Here is a 27,111-nt window from a genome sequence, read left to right on the forward strand (position 1 = left end):
AGGAGAATAAAGGACAGCTGTCTTCACAAATATGTTATGAAAACACATCTGCCATACAATTGTGCAATCCTTAGCACATGGCTGTTGGAAAAAGTTATATAAAATGTTGACAAATGAAATCACCAAAAAGTAGAGGTATTTATTTTTTAAAATTCTACACATCACATGTCAATGAACTGCATATAAAGCTTGAAAGACAGGCTATTTTGAGAAACAATGGTGCATGGATATTAATTCCTTGTTTTACACATAAATTATTTATTCAGTCATATCTTTAGTGACCAATTGCTAAAGGGAATACAACCCAAGTGTAATTGTTTAGCTACCTTCCTAACAAGGCAACAATCCTGCTTCTTGATAGAGTTGTTTCTGTTTGTTTTCTCCTTGTTCAACTTCACACTTTGCACCTAACATTTAAAATCTCCATGTTGAATGCCCATCCACAAAGAAAAGCAGAGGAATAGAAGATTTGAAATCAAAGTACTTATACCAACCCATCACACTGTGTGTTGAAATGTGAATTTCTTTCCATGTTCACTGAGTGTAAATTTTATTGAAATGAACTTTTTTTGTGTCTCTGGCATGTCAAGTAACTGATTTGAAAGCTCTTTTTCACTGACTTTATGACATCATTGAAGATGCCATAGATTATGGTGCTTCAGAGCAGTAACTCTGGAAAGAGACAACACATGAGTTTGTATCTTCTGGCCACTTCCCAGGTGTGTGAAGAAGGTGCTGCATCTCCCTGAGTTTCAGCTGTGTCACCTATAAATTAGGAGTTTAAAGTATAATGGAATTAAATGAGATCAAATAAGAAAAGTACTTGGCCACATGATATGACTGCAATATAGTCTGCAAGTCAATTCAATTGTTGCTATTAGTGTGATGGTCACAGTGATAGAGCATTATCCATAACGTATTCTGTCTCATAATGCCTGCTACTACTGATCATTAGCCAAGTACCAAGGCTTTGGAGATAAAATGACTCTGGATCCTCATTTCTCACCTTATACAAAAAGCAACTGAAAATGGATTAAGGAATTAAACCTAAGACCTGAAACTATAAAAATTCTAGTAGATGACATCAGAAAAACCTTCTAGACATTGGCTTAGGCAAGGATTTCATGACCAAGAGAACCCAAAAGCAAATGCAATAAAAACAAAGATAAATAGCTGGGACCTAACTAAAGAGCTTTTGCACGGCAAAAGGAACAGTCAGCAGAGTAAACAGACAACCCACAGAGTGGAAGTAATCTTCACAATCTATACATCTGACAAAGGACTAATATCCAGACTCTACAACAAACTCAAACAAATCAGTAAGAAAAAAAATCAAACAATCCCATCAAAAAGTGGACTAAGGACATGAACAGACAATTCTTAAAAGAGGATATACAAATAGCCAAAAAACATATGAAAAATGCTCAACATCACTAATGATCAGGGAAATGCAAATCAAAACCACAATGTGATACCACCTTACTCCTGCAAGAATGGCCATAATCAAAAAACAGTAGATGTTGGTGTAGATGCAGTTAACAGTGAACACTTCCACACTGCTGGTGGGAATGCAAACTAGTGCAGTGATTATGGAAAACAGTGTGGAGATTCCTTAAAGAACTAAAAGGAGAACTACCATTTGATCCAGCAATCCCACTACTGGGTGTCTACCCAGAGGAAAAGAAGTCTACTCAAAAAAGATACTTGAACGTGCATGTTTATAGTGGCCCAATTCACAATAGCAAAATCGTAGAACCAACCCAGATGCCCATCAATCAACGAGTGGCTAAAGAAACTATGGCATATATATATGATGGAATACCATACAGCCATAAAAAAGGATAAACAAACAGCATTTGCAGTGACCTGGATGAGATTGGAGACTATTATTCTAAGTGAAGTAACTCAGGAATGGGAAAGCAAACATCATATGTTCTCACTGATATGTGGGAGCTAAGCTATGAGGACGCAAAGGCATAAAAATGATACGATAAGGCCAGGCATGGTGGCTCACTCCTGTAATCCCAGCATTTTGGATGGCTGGGGTGGACGGATCACGAGGTCAGGAGATCAAGACCATCCTGGCTAACACAGTGAAACCCTGTCTCTACTAAAAATACAAAAAATTAGCCAGGCATGGTGGCAGGCACCTGTAGTTCCAGCTACTTGGGAGGCTGAGGCAGGAAAATGGCATGAACCCAGAGGCAAAACTTGCAGTGAGTTGAGATCCTGTCACTGCACTCCAGCCTGGGCAACAGAGCGAGACTCCATCTAAATAAATAAGTAGATAAAATAAAATAAAATAATGATACGATGGACTTTGGGGACTTGGAGGGAAGAATGGAAGGGTGGACAAGGGATAAAAGACTACAGATATAGTGCAGTGTATACTGCTTGGTCATGGGTGCACCAAAATCTCACAAATCACCACTAAAGAAGTTACTCATGGCTAGGCATGGTGGCTCACGCCTGTCATCCCAGCACTTTGGGAGACTGAGGCGGATGGATCACGAAGTCAAGAGATCGAGACCATCCTGGCCAACATGGTGAAACCCTGTCTCTACTAAAAATACAAAAATTAGCTGGGCGTGATGATGCACTCCTGTAGTCCCAGCTACTCAGGAGGCTGAGGCAGGAGGCTGAGGCAACCTCCATCTCCACCTGGGAGATGGAGGTTGCAGTGAGCCGTGATCATGCCACTGCACTCCAGCCTGGCGACAGAGTGAGACTCCATCTCCAAAAAAAAAAAAAGAACTTACTCATGTAACCAAATGCCACCTGTATCCCAATAACTGATGGAAAAAATTTTAACAAATAAATAAATAAATAAAAATATATGTGGAAATATTACTGGTAAAGGCCTAATCATGAGTGTACAAACTTTAACTTAATACCCATTTACACACATAGCTATTTGACTTTGAAAAAATATCATGTTGTTAACTATTAGGATCTGGGTATTCATACCTGAAAAGAACAATTTGAGGCATATAATCTTTCCCTAAATATGTGCATAAATATCATGTCCTTTGATTCACATCTACAGCTCACTCTAGTGTGCATTTGCTATTTGAAATCTTTCCATATTCATGGATAGATCCCATATTCATGGGATATGCTTTGGCACTGAATCACAGCATTCCACAATGAACAGAAGAAACATACTGATTACCAGCCTTGTAGCATGAAAGGTCTTGTGCTAGCCTTCGTGCCTTTTCAAAGATTATCTCATTAAATTTTTTCACATGATTCTCATGTTGAAAGAAAGAACATTCATTCTCATTATATTTGTGAGAAAATTAAGACCTGCCCATAGTCAACACAGCTAATAAGTGGCAGAGATGGTTTTCAAACTCGGATCTGCCCAAATACAGTCTTTCCATTTGCTGTATAGGTAGGGTTTATCATCTGGAATCTATTTCAATTAATGACTAATAAATGTTTCTGATTATTTTCACAAATACCAGATTAATGAGATACACTTCAAATGCCTAAAACCTGTAGAAGTGAATGAATTCATAAACTAAGAAGGAAAAAACATGAATACAATTTTTTTAAGCTCAGGAAGGATAGTTAAAAATCATTGCCCATATTTCTCATTTTCTTTCTCATTTCTTAATACTATTTCTCTACTCAGAAACCATGATTGGTTTTGCCTAGATGATACCTGATCTCTACTATCTATCAGCTCTTAATTTTTCATGCAACTCTGGAAACTGAATGGGATATATGTCCAAAAATGTAGATGACTTACTCTAAGAACCTATATGCAGAAGTGACAATTCAGACCGATTCAGTGTTACTTTTAGGGATAATGGTTTAAAATATTAATTCCATAACATAGTTTTTAAAATCCTGGTTTAATTCCTTTTGAAGAAATCTCAGACCATATCCATAAAGACAAGAAAAATACCATGTTCTACCCTCACCTGGTATTCATTGAATAAAAAGAAGTTTATTACATCAGAAATGTTTTTCAAATCATAGCATTGATTTGTTTTGTGCTGAGTATGTGTGTGTCCTTCATGTGCACTTTTCACAGCCCAAACCTGGCAGTCTTTGGGTTGCTATGATTAGGTGTTATGTGTCAGACCTGCCTGCTTGAGCCCTAACAGGACAGAAGCTGTGTTCTCACAATGCTTGCCTTCTGAGTTGGCAATCAGATGGTACTTAATGGAATTTTTATGAATACATAAGTGATGAAGACAATAATGTAGAAACTTAAAATGTCCCTAATTCCAGAAGAATCTGGTAATTAAGACATGTGTATGTGTAATTTTTTAAATATCCTTAGCACTCCTTGAAACTAAGCCTGAGTGTGGAAACATTCCAATTTGTAACTGCAGCCTTCCCAATTGTTGTTAGGAGTACATGAGATAATCATCATAAAATACTTACCAAAATGGCCAGCATGGAGAAAATCATCAACAAATGTTACTCTGCTCTAGTGTGCACAGCTAGATGGTATGCAACCCTGCACAACATACTTGAATTAGAAGCCTTAAATCCGATAAAAGGTTATTAAATCAAATGTAATAGACAACAAAAAATGAAATGGCACTTAACACACTCCTTATTGAGAAGATTTACATTTGGGAGGGTGGAAAAAAATGTTTCTTAAACAATAATATATCTAACTTTATTAGACATATTTCTTATATTAACTCATTTGTATTTGTAATGGCTTATATACTTATACTGTGATCTTTGAGTTTATAAATGTCTTATCTCTCTAACCAGACTTGACCTTTTTGAGTTAATAAAACATTCTTCTAAAAAGAACTATGAATGGTACCTTCTAAATATTTTAAAGTACACCACAAAACTGTAAAACAATTGTGTGTCTGTATTTATGTCTATTTATACATTTTATATAGAGTTGTGTTTGTGTATAAAAAGGGAGAGTCACACTCCGGGTATATGTGGAAAGACAAGTATAATTATATATAATAGAATGGTTTGTGAAGTGAACAGAATTGTATCAGAAAACCCGATTTTGCATCCTGATAATGATGTTTAAATGCAGAGAAGTCTTGGGCAGGTTACTTAACATCTTTAAACCTCAGTTTCTTCACCTAGACCTGCACTGTCGAATATAATGTCCTGGCACGATGGAAGTCTTCTATGTCTGTGCTGGCCAGTGTGATAATCACTAAGTGCATGTGGCTATTGAGCACTTGAAATGTGATTAGTGTCTGAGGAACTCGATCATAAATTGTATTTAATTTTAATTATTTTAAATCTAAATAGGCACATGTGGTAAGTAGATATTTTAGTTGGCAGTATAACCATAAAATCAAGGAGGATGGGACAATATCATATGAAAAGAAGCTCTCCTGAATTCCCCAGGTATAGGTGCTACCAACACAGTTTTGAGCAGAATGGTTCTCTTTTGAAATAGCGGTACTCTCCCATGATATCTTAGGACTTTAAAGTGTAAATGCTTTTTCCCTTATTTCTTTCAACAGATCTTGACAACTTTAAAACAAGAACAAGAAGCACTGTGTCTGTCCGTCGAGGTCAAGGAATGGTGCTACTGTGTGGCCCGCCACCCCATTCTGGAGGTACATATAAATGCACTGGCATGTGCACGCTTCACTCCCTGTTATTTTTCTTGCTCAATGTTCTCCCTCCTGACACCAGCTGAGTGCACAGTGTCATTTATAGAGATTCCCAAAGCCCCTCCATGTAGAGGCAAAAACCATTGTGAATGCCTCCCATCATTAGGATAGGAAAATATCAGATTGTGCAAATTTTCCACCCCGCTGCAGTCTACCTGGCACAAGTAGAAAGACACCTGAGTCAATCAAAATCAGAATGTTGTTGCTTGGTAAAGCAGTGTCATTAAAACTGCTCATTCTTCTTACAACTTGATTGAGTTAAAAAAGATGGCCCTGCTTTATTTTATCTCCTGGTTGGTCTGGGAACTGTCTGTGAACTATTTCTACTCGCAATACTTCTGACACTAAATGTATGGGTTTTTTCCACACTAACAACCAAGTCTCTGGACACCACCTGGCTGTCCAACGATTCAGTTCCATTTTTGACAGTAACTACCCCACTAACTACTCTGGGATGGTTAGTGTCAGAATTCATAAGAGAAAGGCTCAGTCCCACAAGGCTGCCTCCACTTCAAATGCCACTTTCAAATCCTTGACCTCCCATACTTCTGACTAACTGGCTGTAAAGTGGAACTCCCATAACTCCCTCCTTGGCCTCCATAATTTGCTAGAATGGCTCCCACAACTCAGGGAAAACAGTTTACTTACATACCAGCTTATAAAAGATATATAAAGGATACATATGAACAGCCAGGTAAACATATAGAGAGAGTGAGGTCTGAAGGGTTCTGAATGCAAGAGTTTCTATCCTTGTGGATCCTCCCCGCATGTGGATGCATTCATTAACCCTGAAGCTCTCCGAACGTTGTCATTTAGAGTTTTTATGCAGGTTCTCTTATGTAGGCATGATTGATTGAATCTATGGCCATTGGTAATTGAACTCAGTTTCCAGCCCTTCTCCCATCCCCAGGAGCAGGGAATGGGGAGGCTGAAAGTTCCAACCCTTTAATTATTTGGTTGGTTCCTCTGACAACCAATCAATGGGCCTCACCAAGAGTCACTTAGTTAGAATAAACTCAAGTATTGTTGAAAAGGGTCTATTTATGAATAACAAAAGACACTGTTCTCATCAACATCACTCAGGAAATTACAAGTGTTTTGGGATGCAGACCAAATATATATATTTCTTATTAATTGCAGTGCCACAGGATCAGACCAAGAACAGAAGTTCCTTGACCTTAGAATCTAGATCACTTTGTGGAGACTCATAACAACTAGATCAGTTAGGAATGCGCTGGACTGCAAATAACTGAAAACCCAGCTCGTAATGTTCTTTTTCTCATATGCAACATTTTCTCTTTCTTTTTTTTTTTTGAGACAGAGTCTCACTTTATCACCCAGTCTGGAGTGTGGTGGTGCAATCTCAGCTCACTACAACCTCTGCCTCCCAGGTTCAAACGATTCTCATGCCTCAGCCTTCCGAGTAGCTGGGATTACAGGCGTCCACCACCATGCCTGGCTAATTTTTATATTTTTAGTAGAAATAGGATTTCACCATGTTGACCAGGCTGGTCTCAAACTCCTGACCTCAAGTGATCCACCCGCCTTGGCCTCCCAAAGTTCTGGGATGACAGGCATGAGCCACTGCACCTGGCTAGTATGCAAGATTTTCAAAGGTATACAATCTAAAGCTAGCACAGCTTCTTGAGGATGTCTTCCAGGACTCATGCCCTTCTCTGATTCTTCTCTGAAGTGCTTAGCATGTGGTGTGTATGAGGCATGAAGTCTGCATTCCAAACTAGATCAAATGGGAAGAAGCAAAGACAAAAGGCAGTAGTTTGTTTTTGCTTGTTTTTGTCCATTTCAATTTACCTTTTTTATCAGAAGTTTTCTTTGCCTGAGGACTTTGCCTCCATTTCATTGATCACCCCAGTGGCAAAGGAGACTAAAATATCAAGTATTTTATGCAGATATATTATGCCCTGGAAAATATCATAATTTTACTAATAAGGGAGAGTATGGAGAGATGTGTAGACAACTTACAGCATCGGCTAAAAGGAACTATGAAGACTAAAAGGCAAATATAACTGCATATAAGGGATTCAGTAGTGTGGAGGTTTAATAAATAGTAATATTTATTAGGATTCCACTAACATCTGTAATGACAAGATTGATAAACTCTACTCTTGGAAATCCAGGCTGAAGTTTAGTTAAATATCTGCTATTCTTGTTATTGTCTTAATTTTCAATTCAGCTTTCCATATGATTAAAAGAACAAACTTTTTAGATTTGGAATTTGAAAAACACTATTTTATTTTTGTCCTCTGTTCAAAAGTTGTAATGTTTCCTTTCTCATATAATTCTGAGCTAACATTTCCAGCAGAAAATAACAGTTAGTAAAGGAGCTAAAAGGCATGTACTTCAAACATCCTGCATACGAAGGAAAGGTGGGAGAGGTAGGTTCCCCTCTATGTCTGGATCAGGGACATTGAATTGTTAGGATTTCTGGCTTTTGAAAACTAACAGAAAATCTAGGTTTGATTTCTGAGGTTTGTGTTTGGAAAATGGGATTGTTCTTCAGGATTTCATTTTCCTTTCAAGTTAGTATCAGAAGCACTAAATTTGGAGTCTGGGATATGAGTCTTGATCCTTGTTCTGTTTCAAATCATTATTTGATACTGGGAAAATATCTTCAAATTATTTATGCCTCACTCTGCCTATCTATAAAATGAAGAGATTAAAAGAAGTCTCTCAAATCCCTATTGATTCTATCAATACATAATTATAACTCAATAAGGGCTAAACATCTTGTTTATCAAGTGTGTTTGCATTATTGAAGGCCTGTCCTTTATATGAGAAAACCACTTCACTGTGGACATATATTTAGATTCAGGTGAAGTTCACTCAGACTAACACTTCTCTTTTTAATATGAAATCTGATCAAAATAAAAATGGAAGATTTTACTAATTTCTTCTGCATGCTACCTTCACTGCATTAACTTTTCATCACATGGCAGCAGCCCTAAAAATTAATCTTGTAGATATATTAAGAAAAAATACCACTAATGTGTGATATAATGATCTCTTTAGGAAAGGCAAAACACATGAAGTGATGCTGTGCTGCTGCACAATGAAGTACCTGAATACTTTCCCTTTCCCACAGAGAAATATATTAAAAATTTCCGTAGACATCTACTGAAATGCACTTGTCTCTGCTGGCAGCAGTCAGCAGCTCTGAAATCCAGTTTCTTGAGCTGTGCTGACATTCCTGACAATCTTGATGGTGAAAGACAAGGAAATAAATATTCTTATTATGAGCTCTATTAGAAACGGTGCACACAGTAACACTGTGGGCAAAGCAGGCACGGCTAAGACATTTTTGAGAAAAGAACAAAGGAGATATTCAAGGTTATAAGAGAGCATCTCAGACATCCATCAGTTTTGGACAAGGGAGACAATGATTATCTGATGAAATCCTTCCAATTTCTCAAAAGCCTCCAACGCAACTGTACGGCAGTGATTCTCTCACTGCTTTTCTGGGCTGTGTGTCACCCTAAAGCTGGAACATTCACTGTAAGCCACTGGACATACTGAGCATTTTAGACCCAGCATATGGTCTCCTGCTTTCCATTGTAACAGATCATGCAGAGGAAAGGAAATGAGTCAGCCTTTTATTATATCAGTGGGGTACTGAGTAATGGCATGAAATCCATTGTAAGGGACGTTGCATGTCCTATTTCGAAAGCTGTGTAGTGTCAGACCTTCTTAGGGTAGCAGAGAAATGAGCAGCAATTAATCTGTTTTGAAAAGCATTTCAGTCAGCAGGTATTTCCAGCACTCTACCAATCACTATGTGTTGCCTCTTTGTCATCTCTTGGTTTATATGTATGAATTCAGATGTGATGGGTTTGCATAGATTTTTACCATTAAATATAAGAAAACACCAAAAAATAGAAATCACTTTGATGGACTCTGGCTATCCTTGGTGCTCCTTTCTATTAGAAACAGAGATCATTGAGGTCCAGAATGTCCACTTTGCTTTCTGCCAACTCCAGGGTCACTGGGCACCAGGAATTCATGACCTTTAACCAAGCTCTCATTAAATAGGAATAGAACAGAGGAACTTTGAGATTCTTCCTTCCGATGTATGAAAATTTCTAGTTTATTCATCAATAAAATCCTCACGAACTGTTCATCAAAAGAGGTTTTTGTTCATGCCTTCCTTTTATGTCACCAAGATGCTTGCTACTCAAAGGGTGGTCCATGCACCAGCAGCATTGGCCTCACCTGAAAATTTGATAAAAAGGTAAAATCTCAGACCCCACTACAGCCTACTGAATTGGAACTTGCATTTTAATAAGATCTCCAAGTGATCATATGCACATTCAAGTTTGAGATGCCCTGAGTCGTAGCTGTGTTTCCCACACACACCCCACCTCTGGCCAGTGAGGGTTAACAGCTTGAGAATCTGGAGGGCAAATTGTTAAAACCATAGGTGCCCAACCTGTTCACAAGGATATCTGATTCCATAAATCTGGGGTAGGGTCCTCAAAGCTGTTAAAAAAAAAAAACAAAAAAACAAAGAAAAACAGGCCAGGCGCGGTGGCTCACACCTGTAATCCCAGCACTTTGGGAGGCCGAGGCAGGCAGATCACTTGAGACCAGGAGTTAGAGATCAGCCTGGCCAACATAGAGAAACCCTGTCTCTGCTAAAAATACAAAAATTAGTCTGCTGTTGCGCGCCTGTAATCCCAGCAACTTGGGAGGCTGAGAAAGGAGAATTGCTTGAACCCAGGAGGTGGAGGTTGCAGTGAGTCAAGATCGCACCACTACACTCCAGCCTGGACAACAGAGTGAGACTCTAGCTCAAAAAAAAAAAAAAAAAAAAAAAAGCTGTAGCTGACTTACTCACTCTGAGGCAGCACTAGATCTAAGTTCTATTCACTTGGATCATCTACAAAACTAGCCCAGGTCTAGCCCTGCTGAGATGGAGTGCTTTGATTTCCATATCACTCAAGCGGAAGGGCTGAGCATTCCTTATGTGAAATTTTGATTTAAAATAATTCATTTATTTATTTATTTTTTGAAACAGAGTCTCATACAAGGCTGGAGTGCAGTGGCACAATCTCGGCTCACGGTAACCGCCACCTCCTGGGTTCAAGCTGATTCTCCCACCTCAGCCTCCCGAGTAACTGGGATTACAGGAGTGCACCACTACACCTGGCTAATTTTTTGTATTTTTAGTAGAGATGAGATTTCACCATGTTAGCCAGGCTGATCTCAAACTCCTGACTTCAAGTGATCTTGGCCTCCCAAAGTGCTGGGATTATGGATGTGAGCCACTGCACCGGCCAATTTAAAATAATTCAAAATAAAATATAGTTACCTTAGGCTTTACCTTTGACTTTTATATGTTTTTGTTCATAAAGGAAATGAAAAACTAAGAAAAGACTGGCTTTTCCTAGATACTCATACTCAGAAGTAGCATTCTGGTCAGGTGCGGTGCCTCTTGCCTGTAATTCTAGCATTTTGTGAGGCCAAGGTAGGAGGATCACTTGAGCCCAGGAGTTGGAGATCAACCTGGCAACACAGTGAGACTGTCTCTAAAAAATAATTTATTTTATTTTATTTTATTTGGGACAGAGTCTCGCTCTGCTGCCCAGTCCAGAGTACAGTGGCGTGATCTCAGCTCACTGCAACTTCCACCTCCCAGTTCAAACATTCTCCCACCTCAGCCTACTGAGTAGCTGGGACTACCGGCACATGCCACCATGTCCAGCTAATTTTTGTATTTTTAGTAGAGACAGGATTTTGCCATGTTGACCAGGCTGGTCTCAAACTCCTGACCTCAGGATCCACCCGTTTCAGTCTCCCAAAATGCTGAGATTACAGGTGTGAGCCATCGCAACCAGCCTAAAAAAATAATGTTAAAACTTAGCCAGGTGAGGTGGTGTGTGCCTCTAGTCCCAGCTATTTGAGAGGATGAGGTGGGAGGATTCCTTGAGCCTAGGAGTTCAAATCTGCAGTGAGCTATGATCACACCACTGCTCTCCAGACTGGGCAACAGAGTGAGATCCTGTCTTAAAAGCAAACAAGCAGACAAAACCCAGAAGTAGCATTTTCTATTCATCCAACTTTCCTACATTATTATCGGTGAATGTATGGCTTCCCAGAGTACATTTAGAAAAGAAAACCACCTGACTCTGATTCTAAGATTATTTTCATTGTTATAGGTTTTGGAGAAACTAGCTAGAATTTTCATCTTTAGATTGCTTTTACGCAGAACACATGCCCCCTAGAGTTGGATCCTATCCACAGGGCATCAGACCCAGGGACCTTAGAACAGAACATCTGTAGAGTCCTTTATGGTGTTTATAATGCTTTAATTTACATTATATTATCGCTGAATCCTCACAATAATCCCATAAGAAGTAAGGACATGTGTTTCATAGATAAGGAAACAGAAGCAAAGAGATTATGTGAGAGCACACTCTAATCACTGGCAGAAACAAGTTATTGTTGCCTAGAATGTGCCCTTTTATTTGTACATAGCAGAAAAGAGTGGAAACATGTACTGTACTTTCTATGTCAGTAGTTCTTTGGCCCACACCCCAGGTCAATTAAATCTGAGTTTCTTGATGGCAGGGGATCCTCTGGCATCATCCAGGTAATTTTAATATGCAGCCAGGGTGGAACACTTGTGTCCCTGCATTACAAAATCAAGTAGGACTTATCCCAGCAAAACGTCTGTATATGCAAACCTCTCCAAGGTTCCATAAATGTAATTTTACATGGGCATAACCATAGAGATTATAATCATAGCCCTTAAAAGAAGCAAGCATGCCTTTCCACAGCATGGTTATTTCAGCTGGACCATGTCGTATTTACTGTAGGACAGAGATAAAAGTGTGAAAGTAGGACACCCGTGTTCTAGTCCTAGCTCTCCCATCAACTTGCTATGTAGTCTTGGGCCAATTATGTAACTTCTCTGAGCCCTATTTCCTCATTTGACTTGTTTTTGTCTTCCCACACTTACCCAGCTTTCAGTATCAAGATACCACCTTCACAGTTAGACTCACCCAGTTTCTTACTTAGTCCAAACTATGCTGACAGGTCATTGAGCCAGGACTAATCTTACTGTGCTAAAATTTAGCATCCTCTATGCCCGGAATAATCTTCAAGACATCCACATTCAAGTCAAGTTGCCAACTCTGCCTAACTCCACATTCAATGCCTTATTCTCATCTTCTTCCCCCAACTGGCTCCTGGGTTTACCAGTTTTATATAATTTTAGATTTTCAGGTACCTCCTTAGTCCAGACATTTAGCTTAGCTGTTGTCCTCATTTCTTACCCAAAGGTGCATGAAATCCCATTTTTAACCCCACTCTAAATTTCCAACCATAATATGGTATTCTTTGCATTCTAAGTATTGCTTAAGTCTAGGAAGTCTAGTTATTGGCCTCACCCATCATATCAGACCTCCTTGGCTGTTGACATTCACCTGGCTGGGTCCTAGGTTTGTCAACTGTGCTTTGGACGACTGGTCACTTTCCTCAGGAAGCAGTCCCTGTACTTCCCGCTTACTCCCTCTACTTTCTCTCATTACCTTTTTCAGGCTCCCTCTCCTTCCCCATATCTGGGTTCCTAGCATCACTTTCAAATCCTCACATACTACTATAATGCCAACCAAATGGAATTCATCTTTGTCCTGTAAACTTTTCAAATCTGTTACGAGGATTAAAAGACATAACAAGTGTGGCAGCAATTTGCACAGTTAAAACTTCCAGACAGTCCTGATTTGATTAATTAGGTTTGGTTTGATTGTTTTCATTTGCTTAAGCTTGAAGTCAAAGTTAAATCAGAGAACTGCTCGTCTTTGGAGATATGTGATAGTTGATTTACATTCATATAACAACTTTTATGTAGGCAAATACTTTTCAGATTTATCTCCCAAGAGATTTGTATGGAATTTACATCTATTATTAACATAAATTGGTTATGCTCTGGCATTGCGGCTTTATTAGCCATTCTTGTAACATTTGAGAATTGCTCTTAAAGACTTTACAATTAAGGTAAACTCTACCAATAGTCTTCTCATAAGCCAAACCCTGTGTGATTGTTTATATTTGCATTTTCTATTTAGCATGTACAGTATGTGCCTAGACTTCATTTCCTTAGAAAAAACAAGGCACTAGGTAGACTTAGGAGGATCCAGGACTTTAAAAATACTGCTGAAATAATGCTGAGAATATTTTTAATAGACTAAAGAATGTTGTCTTAAACATATTTTTATGTGGCAGCTTAAAAAAGCAAAATGTGAGATTTTTAAATGGTTACAAAATTAACAATCACTTAATTGTCATAAAAAAGCTATAAGAACATTGCTCTAAGTATTGATCACCTTTTCTGGTCATATTGGGAACAAGATTGAAGGTACATATGGGAACAAGGAAAGGCCCAGCATTTCACTTGAGTCATCTCATTCTCTGTGTGTGTGTGTGTAATGAGAGAAGTGCCCAAATATAGTCCTAGTTTTAAAAACACAAATAACAAATGATAGCTAATGATCTTAGGGTCCCGACTCTCTTTGTTTCTTGACCACCACTGAGATAGCTGCTCTTTGATACCAATTTCATGTCACCTGAGAAGTGACTTCCCTGAGAGATGCCTTATCACCTGCAAGGAAATTAAAAACCACAGGTGTCCAGTAGGTTAACACTGATTGTGTTGGAGATCAGTGATTCAAAAAAGGTCTTGAAATAAGGCAAAATGTGGGTTCTTGTCATCTGGTCTTGGAACTTACAACGTGATGTTTAAAATGTCGGCTGGAAGTGGCATTGCAATACTGCTACTATGCCATTTTTCAAGAATGTTGAGGTCAGCCAAACTTGGTTTAAACCACCTTTTATAATATAATTTCTATGAAACATGCATTGTGATTTCCATTTCTTAATGGAGGAACTTTATATATTCACTTAAGTAGCCATCTATCTCAATTAGGAGGGGAAAGGTTAACATTTAGCTAGTGATAGGTTAATCAACATCATCGACTACTAGATATCTCTTTTTTAAAATCAGGAATTAAATGTTATTCTCTTTGTTTTTTTTGTGACAGGGTCTCACTCTATCACCTAGTCTGGCGTGCAATGGTGCGATCATGGGTCATTGCAGCCTGAAACTGGGCTCAAGCAATGAGCCTCAGTACTCAGCCTCTTGAGTAGCTAGTACTACAGGCATGAGCCACCACACCAGGCTAATTATTTTATCTTTTGTTAGAGATGGGGTCTCGTTTTGTTACCCAAGTTGGTTTCAAACTCCTGGCCTCAAGCGATCTTCCTACCTCAGCCTCCCAAAGTGCTGGGAGTACAGGCATGAGCCACCGTGCCCATCTAGGAATTAAATATTCTTAAGGCGATCTTGTTTGGTGCTTCTTGACTCTACTGTGTTCCTTTGAAAGATATGAACTTGGACTCCTTTATCTGAAATACAATCGGCCAGTTCCTCCCTTTTTTCTCTTCCCACTTTGCCAATCAGAGGGGGTTACAGCACATTAGTGATGTCATCAGCATAGAATAATGTGAAACAGTTTATAAAGTGATGACTTTCTGCATTCATTAAGCCTCCTCTTTCACCCATTGAGCAGAAAAAGAGCCACATTGATCAGGGACAATCTGTGATAAACTATCTGACCCAAATGGCCTGGGTGGAGTGTTTTGTGTTTAGAAGGGTAGGCACTGGGAGGGAGTACTTGACCTCACTACACCAAAGGCAGGCTCTACTTCTCTCATCCCTGAGATCATTTAGCTCAAAGAAAGAATCAGCAAAAGAAGCAAAAGGGAGGAATTGGGGCCTGGCATGTCTACAGGAGTGACTTGCTTCTCCCATACCAGATGTGACAAGAAGAAGTGAGGTGGATATTTCCAAAGTCAGTGATCTCTGAAATTGGTGAAGTATATTCTGTGATGCTACTGACATACTCTTTGCCTTTGAATTTTCCTGTCAACTCTTTTTAAAACAACTTGAATGTTTTATGACTATACTTTTGAATGCCTAGATGTCAACAGCTATATACTTATGAATAGAAAAAAATAAGTTTATATAAGTAACAAACATTTCCTGGTCATAGAAAAATTATAGACTTTATATAACTGAGCCTCCAGTTTCTTAAAGTAACCTTATACAGAATTGGTGGTCTGGTTTTTTGAGAAGAGTTTCCCAGGAGTAGTAGCTATATGCTTTCCACTTTAATTCTTTTTTTAGTTCTAGTAAGAGAGATGCTTACACTGTTTTTACAGCTATAGAAAGTTCCTGCCCATAGCACTTAGAAATAGACTTAGCTACTTAATAAATACCAGTTAATTAAATATCTTATTGTTAAGAAAAAATAATAATTTGGCTAAAAAATAGCAGAAATAAATTTCAGGAAGTTCTTTTTCTGTCTCCTTTTTTCCTCATTTGCTTTCGTGCAAATGTTCCCATGTGCATGCTTTATTGGGCAGAAACCAGTAACTTAATGATGGCCCTAATTACCTAGCTTCTCTCCTGACAGTTAGTTTGTGCTTACTTTAATGATAGGCACTATGTACTTGTGGATATACTGATTTAAATTCAAGCTGAGTGCATCTCTATTATCTTTTTAAACATCCAAAAAATAAAAAAGATTATCTCCAGATTTGGTCCTTAGAACTGGAGGCCCATTGATGTCAGAGTAAGGGTCAAACATATTAGTACCAAAAGGAAATAACATTTGGAATATGATAATGGATCCATAAAGCTAAATGATCTACAAACTGTGATCATTTGACAAAGCTGGACCACATGCAGAGCTTTTTCTTTTGGAGTTGCCCTGTTCCAGAAAGCAGTGAAGGACGACATTGTGTTAGAACATAGGTTGAGACATGAAGAGTCTGGAGATGTGAAAAACACATTACACATCCAGGAGAGTGCTACCAGGGATGTACTAGCCAGAAGAGAACAAATGATCAACACTGATCTTTCAACAACATGAATCTGGCTGAGCATTTCATAAATAATCCAGTGGACAATCACTGCAGGATAGATGGGAACCATTCTTGTTTTAATGCCTGCTGGAAATATACCCTGTGAATCTCATTTTTTCAGCTGAAAGAGGAAGGAGTGGTTCTTTGGCTACATTTTTAGCAATGAATAGGTATTTTGTCAGGTCAGTGCATCATGATGTTACGTGGAATTAAGCAGGATAATGATGCAGTACATAGAATGAGGAAATGCTGACTGAGTCCTGGAAATTTGGAAATAGACCCTGGTTAGGAGCTCAGAAATTAAAGGCTCAGAAATGAAATATTTACCACTGTTGGTGACTTTGAACCAAGGAGTCTTAGGCTTAAATAAAAAGCTGTTAATTTTTCTGATATATGTTTTAACATGCTCAGTTTGGTTTTCAGACATTAGGAACAAAATAACTGGAAAAAGCCTAATTGAAGACCAGAGAAAACTATACATTTAGGCAAATGAAGTTCACTTTCACACACAAGGGAATAAATCATGGCATTTTGTCTGAGGGTAGGATTAAAGCTTTTGATTCTATGTAATATCAAAATACTGAGTTAAGAGGAAATGATTTACTGGAGTAGCTGTATATTAATCAATGGCAAACAATATGAATAAAAAAACTTTTTTTTTTTTTTTTTGAGACGGAGGCTGGCTCTGTCGCCCAGGCTGGAGTGCAGTGACTGGATCTCAGCTCACTGCAAGCTCCACCTCCTGGGTTCACGCCATTCTCCTGCCTCAGCCTCCCGAGTAGCTGGGACTACAGGCGCCTGCCACCTCGCCCGGCTAGTTTTTTGTATTTTTTAGTAGAGACGGGGTTTCACCGTGTTAGCCAGGATGGTCTCGATCTCCTGACCTCGTGATCCGCCCGTCTCGGCCTCCCAAAGTGCTGGGATTACTTTTCAAATCAATCAAGCTGATTGGAGTTCTCCATATCCACTAATGATTTTAATATTTGCGGATATATAGAATAAACACAAAGTTCCAAATGAAGCATAATAGTTTTACAGAGAGAGCAACTCTGCCGGCATTATGAACTCAAAGAAATGTTTAATGTTTAATTCAGAGGCTGAGAGAATATTCATGATATCTTAAGTAGGTGGTGCTGCAAACAAAACAATGGGCAGCCACTTTGTACCGAGCCAAGAGAGCTCTTCCCATCTCCAGCCGAAACACACCCTCTTTTTCTCCCATCATCTGGTGCAGGTTAGCACATTATCACAATCTTCACTGTCACAATTAACCCCTGGAAAGGCGTTGTGTCATAAAAACACTCCACAGGACTTCATAAATCCATATGGCAGGCACAGCTGGAATGATAGTTGCAGTTGATAAGGTAGCATTTCAGAAATATCCAAAGAATCTCTACTTTGTGAAGTAGTGTGGAATGTACACATCCTCACATTCCCTCAAATCAGCACATACACTAGGGAACACCTGGGAAATGCCAAGATGCTTCAGTTTTAAGTGTTTGAAGCCCCGTTCTTATCATTTCAGAGTTTGCTTTTTGGAAAGATAAAAGGACTTTTAAAAACAAAAGGGTGGCTGATTTAAGGATTATATTTCTTCCTTTTCCACTTACTGCAAAATGGGTTAGCTATGACAGCTCTCTAAAATTAGTACCCAAATATAAGAAAGACATTCATGTACCTTCCTCTCTTGCTACCTTGAGAATTTGTTCACTGTCTCTGCAAGCCAGCACTCCTTCTAAACTCCAGTTTACTTCAATGGACACAGTTGTGATGAATGAGATTTATGATTGGGTTCTAATGGATTATGTAAATTAGGATTTCAAGGTTAAAGGAATAAGATTTCTTTTAAAAAGTAAAAATATGAGATTTTGGCAGAACCTTTCAGTTACCAGGCCTTGTCATAGACAGGGAAGATATAGGAGTGAGCAAAAACAAAATGTTTTCTCCTGCCATGTAACCTACAGGTCTGCTGGGGAGGAGCAAGGTAATGAAATCATCATACTGAGATGTATGCTTTTGGTTGTGACGTGGGGGTAAGGGAAAGGGAAACAGGGTTCAGTGACCATGTAAAATAGAAGGACATGATGTGGACTGGGGAGTCAGAGAAGGCTTCCTTGAAGTAATGGTTCTGAGGCTTAGATCTGAAGGACAAGAGAGTAGAAGGAAAGGAGGAGTATTATAGACAGAACAGCCGTATATAAGTCTAGAGTGGGGAGGTTGGGTATGAACGTGGGGAAAGATGTTGTAGTTTACTGTGGACATGAGTCCACAGTATGGGTATGGACATGGGGAAAGATGTTGTAGTTTACTGTGCAAGTGGTGACTGAAGCATTAGAAAGCGCCATTTTTGTTCCTCAAAATTTTATGAAATCAATGATAGCCAGACACCAGTAAGTTGGAAATAGAAAATGGTTATCAAATTGCCTTAAACTTAAGTTTTAAAAATTGAGATTCTGGGAGCCCCATGCAGTTAATGTATAGAAATAGAGGGATGCACCCATTCTTAGCTGGTGAAACCAAGACTTGGATAGAATTACAACCAATGTATTAGAGTCATAGAGTTAAATAAAAAATAAAATATCTACACTATATCAATAAATAATAAAATAAAAAATCTACACTATCATGATGAACTGAGAAAATACTTAGTGATAAAAAAAAATTTAGTGATCACGAAGGAGGGGAAATGTCAGACATTGCCTAGGGAGGCAAAGCAAAACAAAACAGAATGAAAATGCATGTGGAAGGAATGCCTTAAGAAAATCAATGGATGCATCTCCATTGTGCTTTCCGTCAAGTACAAGAAAACATGGATTCTATGAAATAAAGATGCCAATGTTAAAAGAGAGCTGCCGCCAATGCAGATTGAAGTTTGAAGGAAGCTGGCAATGATGAGAAATGGCAATATTAAAATCTGCAATGCAGACTCAGTAAAAAGCCAAATGAACGCTGTGGAAAATAGAATTAGTGATAAGCATGACTAACTAGATAAGTTTTTATAAAGAACATAAAATGAAAGTATAATAATCAGAAAGCTTCATAAATACAAAAATTAGGTAGTAAAGTTCCAATCCATATGTAATCAATGTAATTGGTAAAGATAGATCATCAGTGTATACATATTATTTTATTGTTTAATATCATCACATACTTACCATTCCATGTGAGTTCATCATCCTTTTACTAGTAAAAACATATTGTACTTTCTCATGTTTGAGAGGGAGTAAAATATATTATGTTTCTTTTTTATTTTAAAAATTAAAGAAGTAAGGATGTTTACTGGGAGCTGCCAGGAAAACACTTGGTGTTTTATACATGGTGCTATACACAGTTCCAGAGATATAGTCACAGGATTTGGAAAATTTTTTTTAAATGTTTCCAATGACATAATTTTACTTGGATTCGGCATAGGACCTGTGCTCGTAGTAGCCCATATATTCTGTTGCATTTGTGTATGACACATAAATTTGCTAAATATAAATAATTGGGCTGGGCAAGGTGGTTCACACCTATAATCCCAGCACTTTGGGAGGCTGAGGTGGGCAGATCACTTGAGGTCAGGAAATCGAGACCATCCTGGCTAACACAGTGAAACTCCATCTTACTAAAAAGAAAAATACAAAAAGTTAGCTGGGCATGGTGGCGGGCACCTGTAGTCCCAGCTACTCAGGAGGCTGAGACAGGACAATCACTTCATCACGGGAAGCGAAGGATGCCATGAGCCGAGATCGCCACTGCACTCCAGCCTGGGCAACACAATGAGACTTCGTCTCAAAAAAAAGATAAATAAAAAATAATAATTAAAAACATATCACAAATTTTGTTTTAAAAATAAAGAAAGCATAGATCTAATAAATAAAAATGGGATATGTACCATCTAAGTTGCTAGAGACAGTAAAATCAAAGAAGTTGTGGCCGGGCATGGTGGCTCACGCCTATAATCCCAGCCCTTTGGGATCCTGAGTCAGGCAGATCACTTGAGGTCAAGAGTTTCAAACCAGTCTGGCCAACATGATGAAACCCCATCTCTACTAAAGATTTTAAAAAGTTAGCTGGAATTGGTAGTGCATACCTGTAATCCCAGCTACTTGGGATGCTTGAGGCAGGAGAATTGCTTGAACCCAGGATGCGAAGTTTGCAGTGAGCCAGATCATGCCACTGTACTCCAGCCTGGGCGACATAGTGAGACTCCATCTCAAAAAACAAACAAACAAACAAACTACAACACCAACAAAGAAGCTGTAATCTGTTTAACCAGAAACTCAAAATAAAGATGAGCAAAAAAGCATATATGAAGAAAAGTATAGAAATATGACATATATGAGTGTATATAGCTTATCATGAAATATAAAGAAATGCAACTTATTTTAAACATAAGAGCCTCAGATTGAGTTAAAAATCTTTACGATCTAAACAAAATACAATGATACAAAATACCTAGCCTACTAACAAAACAGATTAAAAAAGAAAAATAAATGAGGGCAGAATTATTAGTTTTAGACCAAGCATTATTCAAATACAAAAGCATTAAATTAGATAAAGGCAATTTTTTTTTTGTTTGTTTGTTTTATTTTTTGAGATGGAGTGTCGCTCTGTCGCCCAGGCTGGAGTGCAGTGGCACGATCTCCTCTCGCTACGAGCTCCGCCTCCCGGGTTCACGCCATTCTCCTGCCTCAGCCTCCCAAGTAACTGGGACTACAGGCACCTGCCACCATGCCCAGCTAATTTTTTTGTATTTTTGGTAGGGTCAGGGTTTCACCGTGTTAGCCAGGGTGGTCTCCATCTCCTGACCTCGCGATCCGCCCGCCTCGGTCTCCCAAAGTGCTGGGATTACAGGCGTGAGGCACCGCGCCCAGCCGATAAAGGCAATTTTTATTATTAAAATACACAAACCACAATGAAGACATTCCATTTACATTATTTTAAACACCATGAAACATAGTCATAATATATAAAGCTAAAAGTTGGGGAATACAAAGAAAAATTACTAATGCATATTTGTTACCTAACTTGATAGGTCAAGTAAATAAAAATAAGGATATAAAGAATTTGAATAATGTAATAATGATTGGCCTTTCTTAATGTAAACATACATATTTATGTATTTTCTTTCTAAGCACTTCCGTAATTCCTATTTCAGTTATTTACATGTTCAACCAAAAAAAAATTTAAACAAAATTGAAATCATATAGGCCAGGCCTTATTTTCCGCCATAATGCAATTAAATAAGAAATTAGTTATAGGTCGTTTTATACAACACCACAAATTTTTAAAAAATCAACCCATGCAAATTTCAAATCACATTTCTGATATCTACTGGGTCAAAGAAAAGTTAAAACCCATATTAAGGTATTTTTCAAAAGTGAAAAAAATGAGAACAAACATATCTATGCTTGTACAGTTTATGAAAAGTATACCCTGAAACAAATTAATGACCTTAAATTTGTTGTGTAAGGAATCCTGGAAATTAAAATCAGTACCTTAAGTATTCACCTCATGGAATTCGAAGGAACATGCCACAAACCTAAGGGAAATGGAAAGAAGGAAGATAAAACTCAAAATTAGTGAATTAGAAAACAGTAGAGAGAGAGACATCCAAAAGGAACTTTGAGAGAGATAGAAAAAAAAATGAAATATTTCTCTCCAAATCTAATCAAGAACAAACTAGAGAAATACAAATATGCAAAATGATAAATGAAAAAGAGCATATAATTTTGTATAAAAGATTTAAAATCATTTAAAAAACTACATACAACTCTTTGATCATTTAAACATCCGGATGAAATGAATAATCTATTAAGAATATGTAAATAACAAAATTGAACCAAGAAAATGTAGAAGATATGAACATACCAATTATTATGGAAGGAATTGAAAATTGTCAAGAATTACTTTCTCCAAGTTCTCTGGTCTATACATTTTATAAAGAAAATATTTTAAAGTTTCAGTGTAATTCTCTTGCCAAATAATTTGTGGCACAGCAAAGACAAGATGAAAAACTACCAGTTTATTTTATAAAATGAGAATAATCCTGGCACTACAACTTGACAAAGACAGCAAAAAGGGAATGCCTCTCTCTTATTTATGAATGTTGGTAACACTTATATAGTGAGTAATACATGTAGGCACTATTTCAAAAACTTTACATATATTAACTCATTTACCCCTTACAAAAACCTGATATAGGTATTATGTATTCCCTTTTATGGATGAGAAAAATACCTGAGACATTAAGTAACTATGGCATTACTCAACAATTCATGAATAAACACTTTAGGATATGTATATAAAATGAGATAGAAGTTTTAAAAGTACAGGTAACTCAAAGTAAGCCAAAATAAGTATTTGCTCAAAATATACCATATTACAGATTAAAAATACAAAAACAAAATTAAAAAATAAAAACATAATGAAGGGTAAAAAGATACTTCTGGGGTGGGGCCTGGGGGAGGGATAGCATTAGGAGAAATACCTAATGTAGATGATGGGTTGATGGGTGCAGCACACCACCATGGCACATGTATACTCTATGTAACAAATCTGCATGTTCTGCACATGTATCCCAAAACTTAAAGTATAATAATAAAAAATATACTTCTACGATCTGCTTAATGACAGCCAATATTATATTTAACAGAGATGTAGAGACAAATAAGAATGAAACAAGGTTTTTAATTATTGGGTGATGATACATGAAGGTTCATTATACCATGCTTTCCACTTTTGTTTTTCGTAATGTTAGAAAATATATGTAACAAAAATGTTAAAAGAATGGTTTCTATGGTTGAATTTCCTGATTTCTAAGGTGGCTTCCAGTTCAGATCTTACATGGTTCTCTGTTGTTAATTACCTCTTTTTCCAAAAAAGGCGTTTTTTGTACTAGCCTTCCGGGGAGGAAGATGTTTGCATTATGTGGAGGAGTTTCCACAATGCATGGACACATTGGTCTCCTGCAAACCATATAGTTCTTTTATTACTTCTTTTTTCATTTGAGAATCATTCCAGATACTCAGGTTAAAATAGCTGTCCTTGCTTTCCTGCCTGGAGAGACGGGTATCACTAAAAATGCCTGGATTGGCAGTAATCCGCTTTGCTCCTGCCTGGAGCTGTTCTGAATCTCCAGTGGCAGGCCCTCACGGTGTTACTGAGGCAAGTGTGCAGTGATGTGCATTAAATCTGCACACAGCGATGCTCTGACTACTTGGCTTTCTGCAGGGAATGAGAAAATATACATATAAACACCCCCGTTCCCAAATGGCACTGTAGCCTAGTTAAGAAAATTGCTTGAGGGGGAGTGCATTATGCTAAGAGGGCCAGTTCATTTTCAGGTTACAAAACTTTAAATTCAAGTTGACACAGCTTCTATTTTCATTTCCATACTTATCTCAACTGGGGAAATGTGGTGTTTGTCACTAAAAACCAGCCAGTGAAATGTAGAGGGAAGATGGAGAGTCAGTGATCCGCAGCCTGCAAGTGGCTGTGATCTGAAATATGTCATGTTTTAGTTGGTAGCAGATACCATACCAAATTTGCTTCCCACTGATAGACTTTCTCCTTTTATTTTCAACAAAGTCCCATGTACCCAGCAGCAATCTTTAACAGGAAAAATGCAATTATTATAAGTCATCTCATCATGTGCTAGCATTCCAGATAGCTCATAAACAATTAAGAATCGAGTCTGAATTAAATGCAGAGGTTCAGGACTAAGTGTGTTACAGGAAGACAGAGAATGCTGTTCTGTCAGTTTTGTGACCATGAGCAGTTTCATTCAAGAAACCACATGGAAGGTGTCCCACTGTTAAGTACCACATGTGACCTCTCTGGTTTGAATATCAAAGTAGATCCATAAAGCTTAAAGTACATAAGCTTTTGTGTGGCTATACTGAAATTCAAAGAATGAGAATGAAGGCACCCATTAAAAGATAAAACTGGGTAAGACTAAAATTAATCCTCCGTAATCCTAGCTTTAAAAACTCTCATCTTTACTGTATACAGGTATCTTTAAAGTGAGTTATTGAGTAAGACAAAAGGCTCTTCTGGTCACCCTTTCACATATAGTCTACCATATTCCTATTCCAATAGAAGCTGGGAAACATTCCAGGATAAATTAATTGTAGAATCAATTTGCTTTTATAGAGCATGGATTAGAGAAATATTAAAGTTTTAAGAGTTTCTGTTGACAGACTCGTAGAATATATTTGCCATTCAGACCCTATGGCTTGTTTAAAAAAAAAAAAAATTAAGAAGCATTTTGGGTGTTGACCCTGGGATGTGTAATTTATGCATGGCTCTTGTAAGCTGTTACCTCTTAATCACCCAGGAGCCCCAGCTCTTGAAGCAGACTAATGATCCCCTGCTGACTATCTGCTCTGCTTGCAGTTCTGCCTTCAACACATCTGTCAGCACCACTTCCCAAGGGGACTGTATGAAAGTTGGAAAGTCTGACATCCATACATTAACTACTCTATGACTTTCTCTATTAATAATGGACTGTCCTGCCGTAAGCCGTAAGCTGTGAGTTGCCTCCCCAACACCGACCGCTTTTGCTTTTATGTGCCACTAGGCCTGTCATCAGAGAGACAGCCAGAGAAAAGACATCTGGCATCTGTAACTCATAGGGGGTTCATGAAAACTAAAGCAAGTAGATTATTCTCTCAAATGAAGTTCCTGGAAATACTGAATGATGAATGTCGTGCTAATGGCCTCCTTCCTCTAGTTTGGTGACAGCCTGTAACCAGTTTAAAAAAATATCTTGACATACACCTTCGATTTTTATTTAAGAGATATAGTCCTAATTGTTATGTCAAATCCTTGGAAATAGAGCCCACTTATTTTGAAAACATTATTTTTTCCAAATCTACAAAGGAATTGCAGTATGATATAATAGCTAAAGGTGTTTTCAAAATCCATTTTCCAATTAATTGCTTTAAAAAAGAGTTCTCTGAAGTAAATCACAAGTGCCTTTAAGATTCTGGCTGGATTGTTTGTTAATATACCTTAGATGCAGATAAAAACTGAGGGCAGGAAAGAGAAAATTAGAAGCCTACTAGGTCAGAATGGCAAGTTTTTTGCTTTTATCAAAAAAAAAGACAAAGTGGGAATCACTGTTGGTGAATGATTTTTGTACCTCTAAAGTTCATAAATATTGAGGGGTTTATTGCCTGTCTTGATAGGTTTCTTGTCAAGTTACTGTAGAAATAACTTACTTACCCCACCTGGGATTTAGAACAGGGCTTTTAAATTTTCAAGGACTATACTGCAGTTGAATTGGAGTGAGCCAGATGTAAGATAATAGGGGATGGGAAGACCCTGAGGAAGTAGAGAGTACACATCTCATCAATAAGGGGCAGGGCATTGTTGCTACAGTGCACCCAAGGGGGTGCTCTTAGCCTCAACTAGACAATCAAACTGACTTGATTTTCATGGGTAGAACTTGACATCTGATTCACTTAGAGACAGAACACAGTGTATGTCAACAGAGCAGTGCCAGGCCTTGGTCTTCAATGGGAGTCCCTGGAACAGTCCAAATAGCAATCTAGGGACCTTTTTTTTTTAATTTTCTCTTTTCCCAAGTGTTATTTCAAGAGCAAAGAAGTTAAACTTGTGTAGCTAAGTAGAGAGTATCCTGATTTAGAAGGTCTATGTCTTAAATAGGAGCCAAGATCTCTTGTAATGTTCCTATAGGCACAGCTTCCAAAATCCCCAGGAGGAGGGTCAAGCCTCTTCACTATGTGTCACCACACTCAGGGAAGCCCAACCCAATAACTTCTCATCAGATGTGTTCATTTGCAGTCCTTCCAGCCAGATTCAGCTTACCAATCCCGGGTCATTCTTATCATAACAACATAGCCTGCTTATGTGGCCGACATTTCACCTTACCAGGTTTCCAGGGTAACAAAGCCAGAAAGTTAACCCCAGATAAAGTTGTCCATAGAGAAGAAGAATTTTAACCCTTTACCCACTGTTGTAACATGGGACTATAAACTCAGATCTTTTCTTTTTCTTTCTTCCTCCTTCCCTTTTTCCCCTTCTTTCTCCTCCTCTCCCACCTTCTTCCTCCTTTTAGAAAAGTTAAAAGACTAGATTTTTGTAAATGTTCAGTCTCCCAATTTTTAAGCGAGACTACTGGAGTAAGAATACTGGATCAGAGAGCAGAAGACCTGGGTTCTATTAATAGTATTCTAGCAATTTGCTGTATGACCTCCCTGTGTTAAGCAAAAGGCTTACATAAGGTCAACTGAAAAGCAATTTCTATGACACTGTTACTCTTTTCTAATTGCTAAAGAGGTGATGCTTCCTGTTTCTGTGCTCAGTGCTAGGGTACTTGTTTCTCTTCCATCAGCTTTTCTCCTTCTCTATACTGCATTATTATATGAAACCAAAGAGTGAGGAAAAAACTCAAGAATCTTTCAGAATCATAGATGACTGATACCAGTCTCATCATTGGACTAGATTTCTTGGTAAAGATAATATGACAGTTAATGCTAACTGTCACAGCATTTAAGTCAAAATATCTACCTTTGTTTGCATTGCCCAAAGAAGCTGGATC

General features: G+C 38.0%; 1 protein-coding gene across 1 annotated transcript in view; it reads left to right on the forward strand.

Moving 5' to 3' along the window:
* The first annotated feature begins 5,474 nt into the window (after positions 1–5,474).
* CNTN4 (contactin 4) overlaps positions 5,475–27,111 on the forward strand; it is a 254,096-nt gene continuing 232,459 nt past the window's right edge. Inside the window, exon 1 of the mRNA XM_011937227.1 lies at positions 5,475–5,564. Within this exon, the coding sequence (XP_011792617.1) occupies positions 5,528–5,564 (37 nt within the window). The 5' untranslated portion in view covers positions 5,475–5,527. The remainder of the gene's footprint in view (positions 5,565–27,111) is intronic.

This window comes from Colobus angolensis, unplaced genomic scaffold (assembly GCF_000951035.1).
Source record: "Colobus angolensis palliatus isolate OR3802 unplaced genomic scaffold, Cang.pa_1.0 Scaffold160, whole genome shotgun sequence".
Classification (NCBI taxonomy): Eukaryota; Metazoa; Chordata; class Mammalia; order Primates; family Cercopithecidae; genus Colobus; species Colobus angolensis.